General features: G+C 37.1%; 1 protein-coding gene across 1 annotated transcript; it reads left to right on the top strand.

The window, feature by feature from the left end:
* Positions 1–477: 477 nt before the first annotated feature.
* On the top strand, positions 478–1,481 carry LOC111139383 (nucleophosmin-like). Its single transcript, XM_022491630.1, has 2 exons — positions 478–1,144; positions 1,229–1,481. Exons 1-2 carry the CDS (start codon positions 564–566, stop codon positions 1,341–1,343), a joined length of 696 nt encoding a protein of 231 aa, XP_022347338.1. The 5' UTR covers positions 478–563; the 3' UTR covers positions 1,344–1,481.
* Positions 1,482–8,378: the final 6,897 nt, after the last annotated feature.

Here is an 8,378-nt window from a genome sequence, read left to right as displayed (position 1 = left end):
GTTAGGCCTGCAGGACAATAGACTGCCTCACCACCCACCCAGGCCAACATAGGTGTAGAACCTGGGAGAAAAAATCTAACCCATGTTGTTCTTGAAAACTGAAACCTGTGATGTGGCTGCATGTTTGAAAGTTATCACAAAGTTTTTTTGTTTTTTGTTTTTTGTTTTCTTGAAATAAATTCATCTTTGAAGATTTGCCTGGAAGGGCAGGACACTTCTTTAAGAGCCAGAAGACTCAGGTTCAAGCCCAGATCTGCTCAATGTCAATACTATAATCTTGGATAAGCCCGCCTTGCTTGGAGCCACAGTATTTTGCTGACTTATTGCCTTAGGCAGGGAGCTTTCTCTTATATTACCCAACTCCAACCACTGTGAACTTTTCTGGAAAGTTCTCAGTAATTAGTAGAAGCTAAATTCCAGGCCCTGACTTTTACCTAGAGTATGGTGTGAGCTTCAAGAATGCTTACAATAGGGTGTGATTCCGTCCTGCGTGGCTTTTCTGTGAACAGTAGTCGTTTATCTCCGTCCGCCTTCTCTCCCACCTAAGTGCGAGCCACCACCCCATGGAAGATTCGATGGATATGGACATGAGCCCCCTGAGGCCCCAGAACTATCTTTTCGGTTGTGAACTAAAGGCTGACAAGGATTATCACTTTAAGGTGGATAATGATGAAAATGAACACCAGATATCTTTAAGAACGGTCAGTTTAGGAGCTGGTGCAAAGGATGAATTGCACATTGTTGAAGCAGAGGCAATGAATTACGAAGGCAGTCCAATTAAAGTCACACTGGCAACTTTGAAAATGTCTGTACAGCCAACGGTTTCCCTTGGGGGCTTTGAAATAACACCACCTGTGGTCTTACGGTTGAAATGTGGTTCAGGGCCTGCGCATATTAGTGGACAGCACTTAGTAGCTGTAGAGGAAGATGCAGAGTCAGAAGATGAAGAGGAAGAGGACGTGAAACTCCTTAGCATATCTGGAAAGCGTTCTGCCCCTGGAAGTGGTAGCAAGATTCCTCAGAAAAAAGTAAAACTTGCTGCTGATGAAGATGATGATGAAGATGACGATGATGACGATGATGACGAAGATGATGATGATGATGATTTTGATGATGAGGAAGCGGAAGAAAAGTCTCCAGTAAAGAAATCTATACGAGATACTCCAGCCAAAAATGCACAGAAATCGAACCAGAATGGAAAAGACTCAAAACCATCAACACCAAGAACAAAAGGTCAAGAATCTTTCAAAAAACAGGAAAAGACTCCCAAGACACTGAAAGGACCTAGTTCTGTAGAAGACATTAAAGCAAAAATGCAAGCAAGTATAGAAAAAGCGAATTGAACAGTCCTGGGCACTACTGGTAAATTAAGCCCAAAGCTGGGGAGAGAGGAAAAGGAGAGACAAATATAGTCCATACGGACTGTCATCAACAATCCAGACTGAAGTTTCAAATTCCCTTTCCTGATTTGCCACCTACCCACACCCCCTTCCAGGCTGGAAGCAATCTCATTCTTGATCTCCTAAAGCACTTTTCTTTTGACTGCTGTGATTTCAGTGACCCCTTACACTTGGCTTTCTATGATGTGTGCAATTGCCTCACTTATTGATGATGTTTCAGTCACTTCTGTATCTCCCTAGCTGCTCAATAAATATTTTAATGAATCAAAAAAAAAAAAAAGAATGCTTACAATAAAAGCACATAGAGATAGGAGGATAAACATCATGACCACATGGGGTCATTGCTGAGACTTTGGAACCCCAAAGGTCCCTCATAGGGACCAGAGATTAAATCATTATAGAGTTTTCCAAAAGTGAGGTTTGTAAGTAGTGGTTTTGCTTACCTACCTTACAAATAAGACCATGTGGAAAATTACACACTCATTCTCCCCTTCTATAGCCACTGCATAGACAAAGCCTATGACTTGGACTTGGAGAACAGCCCTTGAATCACTGTCCCTCCTCCAAGAAACCTTTCTTCCGTCATTCAGGCTGGTCTCTGTTTTTTTTGCAAAATTTTTAGACTATTTATATCCAAGTTTGCATGAACCAACTCTCATGGCTGAGTCTCACTTCTCAGTGTGGACTTGTTTCACAGGTGCCCACAAAGTCCCAGGCCCTGATTTAAGGGCTAAAAAGACAAAAACAAAAAGGTGCGTCCTCCTCATTCCAGACTTACTGGCTTATTCACTGTGCCTCTGAAATCCCAGGCAGGCCTCTGCCTTGAGGTCTTGACAACTCTTTCCAAAACACTCTCCTAGAGATATCTGCCTGGCTCCTACCTCACCACTTTCATGTCCTCTTTGTCTAGTAAGATCAGCAAACCTTATGAAATTTTAACTTGCCCTAGTCAAATATCTTGCTCTCCAGCTCAGTGCTGACCTTGAAAAATCACAGTGCACACTCCCAGTACAGCCTGGCAGTCATGGAAGAAAGCAAAACAGAACTAAAGCTCTCTCATAAGCTTCCAAAAAGCCGTCATGGTTTGGTCATTCTGATCGTTCCCTAAAAGATTTCACTTGAAAGGCTGACTGTGTTTGACCTGACTTGAAACTTTTATAGTGTAAAAATCCTTCTCCCTAGGGGATATTTGTGGAAAACAATATAGAGACAAGTGTTTTAACTTTTCAGATGTCTGAGATGATGGATTAAATTTAGAGTAAACAATAGACTAATCAAAAAACTTTAAAAAACAAGCTCACAGGAACTTTGAAAAGTTCTGACATATTCCTAGAAACTAGAGAGCCACATACATATCCAGGGCTGTACACATATTAAGAAAGAAATTGAAGGGGTCCTAAGCTCTCACTTCTGGTTGGCCTTGAGGCTCTGCACAAGCAGAAAGTGGAGGTTAAGGCAGAGTTGTCAATTGCCTGGCTTAGTATTCAAAGCATGCCTCAATATACATGCTCCTCAATGCAGACTGGGAGGTTTATTGGTTCCAGATGTTTAAGGAAATCTCTGTTTAATAACTGGCTGACCACTAAGCTGAGTAGAAATTTCAGTGGCCACAAACAACTAAGAATACATATTTTACAAAATTAGTTCTGAAAAGTCACTAAATAAACAACAACTTCAACAATTAACAAGAAGAACAAACCATGGGGAAAGAAGGAATCTGATTGACAGAGTAGTCTTATTAAATTATTTGCAATGCTGAGTTTTTAACAAGAACAACAAAAAGTAAAAGATATGCAAAGAAAAAAGAAACCTGGCCCATACTCAAGAAAAATGTAATAGAAACTGTCCCTGATGAATCCCAGAATTGCTGTCAAACTAATGTCAGTTGAACTTAAATCAGCTATTTAAAATATTTTCAGGAGGGAAAGGAAATCATGTCTAAATAATTAAATGAAAACATTAGAATGATGGCTCACCAAATACTGAAAGTCAATAAAGAGGTAGAATCATAAAATAATGAACCAATTATAAATTTTAAGAGTACAATAACTGAAATGAAAAAAATAGCAAATTTGAACAGACAGAAGAAAGAATTAGCAAACTTGAAAGTAGATCAGTGAAGAATATCCAGTCTGAGGAATGGAAGGAAAAAAAATTATGGTATCAGAGATTTGTGGAGCACTATCAAGAGTGCCAACATATGCATAATGGGAGTCTTAGAAGGAGAAAAGAAAGAATGGGGCAAAATAAATATTTGAAGACATTATGACCAAAAACTTCCCAAATTTAATGAAAAACATTAATCCAAAAAGCTCGACAGATCCAAGTAGGATAAACTTAAATAGATCCAGACAATGAAATGAAACTGTCAAAAGACAAAGACAAAACGAGAATCTTGACAGTGGCAAAAGACAATGACTCATGACATACGAACGTTTCTCAATAAGATTAACTGCTGATTTCTCATACAAAACCATGAAGGTCAGAAGGCAGAGGGATGATATACTCAGAGTGTTTCTAAAAGAAAGACTGCCAACCAAGAATTCTATATTCGGAAATACTATCCTTTAAAATGAAGAGGAAATTAAGACATACCCCCAAACAACTATATACCAACAAATTAGAGAAACTTGATGAAATGGAAAAATCTCTAGTCAGGCGCAAGCTACTAAAACTGACTCAAAAAGAAATAAGAAACCTAAGTAGACCTCTAAGAAGCAACGAGATTAAATTAACATGAATTTAACTAACGCCACACCTTTAAAAACTCTTCCAAAAACAGAAGAGGAAGAAACACTTTCTATTTTATTCTCTAAGGTCAGTATTACTCTAATTCCAAAACCAGACCAAAAAAAAAAAAAAAAAAAGAAAGAAAGAAAGAACAAAAGAAACTACAGAAAAATATTCCTTATGAATAGAGATACAGAATCCTCAACAAAATACCAGTGGAAAAGATCCAATAGCACAAAGGTCGTGGGCTAAGTTGTGACATAGGAATTCCTACCACTCATTTTCCTCTGTCAGAAACATCAATTTGAACCACTATACATGCATAAAAATACCTTCATAACAGCTAAAGATTTAAGTGAGGGATTTCAGGATTGGAGTAAAGCACAGAAATAAGAAAAGGCACATTAAGGAGGGTAGGAAGAAAGCCTTGAAGACAAATATTACACCCAATGGCAACAGACTACCACTTTTCTCAAGTGCATAAAGAATATTCTTCAGGATGGATCATATGTTAAGTCAGAAAACAAGCCTTGAAAAATGTAAGAAGATTTAAATCATACCAAGTGCCTTTTCAACTAAAATGGTAAGAAACTAGAAATCAATAACAGGAAAAAAAACCCTGAAAATTCATAAATGTGTGGAAATTAAATAGCACACTTCTGAACAACTAATGGGTTAAAGAGGAAATCAAAAGGAAAATAAAAAAGTATCTTGAAATAATGGAAATGGAAAGACAAAATACCAAAACTTATGGGATGCAATAAAAGCAATTCTAGGAGGCAGGTTTGTAGCAATAGATGCCATAAAAAAATTAAGAAAGAAGAAAGATGACAAGTAAACAACCTAACTTTATTTCTCAAGAAAGTAGAAAAAAGGAGCAAATTAAGCCCAAAGTTTGCAGAAGGAGGAAAACAGCAAAGATCATAACAGAAATAAATGAGATGAAGACTAGAAAATATCAATAAAATAAGAGCTCTCGCTTTGAAAAGATAGACAACACTGAAACCTTAAACTATATTAAGGGAAAAAAACAGATAAGATTCAAATAAATTAAATCAGAAATGAAAAAAGAGACATAACAACTGACACAACAGAAATACAAAGGATCATCAGAGACTACTATGCCAACAAATTGGATAACCTAGAAGAAATAGATAAATTCTTAGACAGTCTCTTCAACAAATGATGCTAGGAAAATTGGACAGCCACATGAAGAAGTGTGAAAGTTGACCATATCTTACACCATACACAAAGATAAACTCAAAATGGATGAAAGACCCAAATGTGAGAAAGGAATCCATCAAAATCCTAGAGGAGAATATAGGTAGCAACATCCCCTTTGACCTCAGCTGCAGCAACTTCTTGCTAGACATGTCTCCAAAGGCAAGGGAAACAAAAGCAACAATGAACTATGGGGATTTTATCAAGATAAAAAGCTTTTGCACAGCAGAGGAAACAGTCAACAAAATCAAAAGACAACCTATGGAATGGTAGAAGATATTTGCAAATGTATTATGAGGGCTAGTGTCCAAAATCTATACTGAAATTGTCATGGACCCCAACGTCACCAGAAGGGAGGCGGGTGGAGGGATGGGGTAAGCAGGTGATGGATATTAAGGAGGGCGCATGTGGTGACGAGCAGTGGGTGTTATATGCAACTAATAAATCTTTGAACACTACATCAAAAACTAATGATGTACTACATGCTGACTAACTGAACATAATAATAAAAAAACAGAAAAAAATTATCATTAACACCACCCCCCAAAAATAATCCAGTCGAGAAATAGGCAGAAGACATGAGCAGACATTTCTCCAAAGAAGACATACAAATGGCCAACAGACACATGAAAAAATGCTCAACATTACTCAGCATCAGGGAAATACAAATCGAAACCACAATGAGAGCACCTCATGGGGGTCAGAATGGTTAAAATGAACAACCCAGGAAACAACAGGTGGTGGTAAGGATGCAGAGAAAGGGGGAACCCTCTTACACTGTTGTTGGGAATGCAAACTGGTATCGACACTCTACTGAACAACATGGAAATCCTCAAAAAGTTAAAAATAGAGCTACCCTATGACCCAGCAATTGCACTCCTGGGTATTTATCCAAAGGACACAAGCATAGTGATTTGAAGGAACACATGCACCTTAATGTTTATAGCAGCAATGTCCAGAACAGCCAAAATATGGAAAAAACAGATATGTCCATCAACAGATGAATGGATAAAGAAGATGTGAATACACACACACACACACACACACACACACACACACACACACACACTGTGGATTACTCAGCCATCCAAAAGAATGAAATCTTACCATTTGCAACAATGTGAATGAACTAGAGGGTATTAAGCTAAGTGAAATAAGTCAGTCAAAGAGACAAATACATGATTTCACTCCTATGCAGAATTTAAGAAACAAAATGGATGAACATAGAAGAAGGGAGGGAAAAATAAGGTAAGACGAAATCGGAAAGGGGGACAAACCATAAGAGACTCTTAACTATAATGAAAAAACTAAGGATTGCTGGAGGGGAGGTGGGTGAGAGGATGGGGTAACTGGGTGATAGGCATTAAGGAGGCCGCTTGATGTAATAAGCACTGCTGTTATATGCAACTGATGAAACTCTTAAATTCTACCTCTTAAACTAACAATACACTATATGTTAAGTAATTGATTTAAATGTAAAAATAAAGGGGCGCCTGGGTGGCTCAGTGGGTTAAAGCCTCTGCCTTCAACTCAGGTCATGATCCCAGGGTCCTGGGATAGAGTCCTGCATTGGGCTCTCTGCTTGGCAGGGAGCCTGCTTCCTCCTCTCTCTTTATCTGCCTGCCTCTCTGCCTACTTGTAATCTCTCTCTGTCAAATAAATAAACAAAATCTTTAAAAAAATTAAAAATAAAAAATAAATTCTTAGAAAAATACAACTTACCAAGACTGAATCATAAAGAAACAGAATATCTAATCAGACTGATAATAAGTTAAGTTAGTGATCAAAAGCTTCCCAACACAGAAGAGCTCAGGACCAGATGGTTTCACTGGTTAGTTCTATCAAACATTTAAAGAAGAATTAACACCAATCCTTCTCAAATTCTTCCAAAAATTGAGGAAGCAGGAACACTTCCAATTCATTTTAAGAGGCCAGCATTACCCTGATGCCAAAATCAGATAAGAACACTGAAAGAACAAAATTTACAGGCCAATATCCTTGATGAAAAATTGCATTCTAGATGTAAAAATTCTCAACAGAATATTAGCGTATTAAATTGAACAGCACATTAAAAGAATCCTACACCATGATCAAGTGGGATTTATCCCTGGGTTATAAGGATGGTTCAATGTATGCCAATCGATACATGTGATGAATCACATTAATGAAGAATAAAATGAAGAATGAAGAATTAAATTCATGTGATCATCTCAATAGATATTTTTTAAGCATTTGACAAAATTAAACATTCTATCATGATAAAAATTCCTTTTTTTAAAAAAAGATTTTATTTATATTTGTCAAAGAGACAGAGAGAAAACACAAGCAGGGAGAACAGTAGGCAAAGGGTTGCCTACTCAGGCTCCCCGCTACAGCAAGGAGCCCAATGTGGGACTTGATTCTTGATTTCAATGGTGAAAAGATGAGAACTTCCTACTAAGATTGGGAACAAGACAGGGTGTCTGTTCTCACCACTCTTATTCAACATAGAATTAGAAATCCTAGTCAGAGAAATTAGGGGGAAGAAAAAAATATTATATATATATACACACACAAGATCTTATATACAGAAAACCCTAAAGATTCCATTAAAAAAAAAAAAAAGACTGTTGAGCTTTTTTCAACAAAGTCAGTAAAGTTGCAGGATACAAAATTAACACACAAAATTCAGTTACATTTCTATATACTAATAATGAATCATCTGAAAAAGAAAAAAAGCAATCCCATTTACAATAACATCAAAATTATAAGTTACTTAACCAATGAGGTGAAAAAGATGTACACTAAAAATTACAAGACACTGATAAAAGAAATTGAAGAAGACACAAATAAATGGAAAGATATCCTGTTCATTAATTGGAAGAATTTATATTGTTAACATGTCCATGCTACCCAAAGCCATCTTTGTACATTCCATGTACTCCCTATCAAAATTCAATGGCTTTTTTTTCATGGAAAGAGAATAAGCAATGCTAAAATTTGTATGCAGCCACAAAGGAGCCCAAATATCCAAAGTAATCATGAGAA

Source organism: Enhydra lutris, unplaced genomic scaffold (assembly GCF_002288905.1).
Source record: "Enhydra lutris kenyoni isolate GAN:26980312 unplaced genomic scaffold, ASM228890v2 scaffoldscaffold104, whole genome shotgun sequence".
Taxonomy (NCBI): domain Eukaryota; kingdom Metazoa; phylum Chordata; class Mammalia; order Carnivora; family Mustelidae; genus Enhydra; species Enhydra lutris.
The sequence above is the reverse complement of the archived record's forward strand: the minus strand, read 5'-3'. Positions and strand labels throughout refer to the sequence as shown.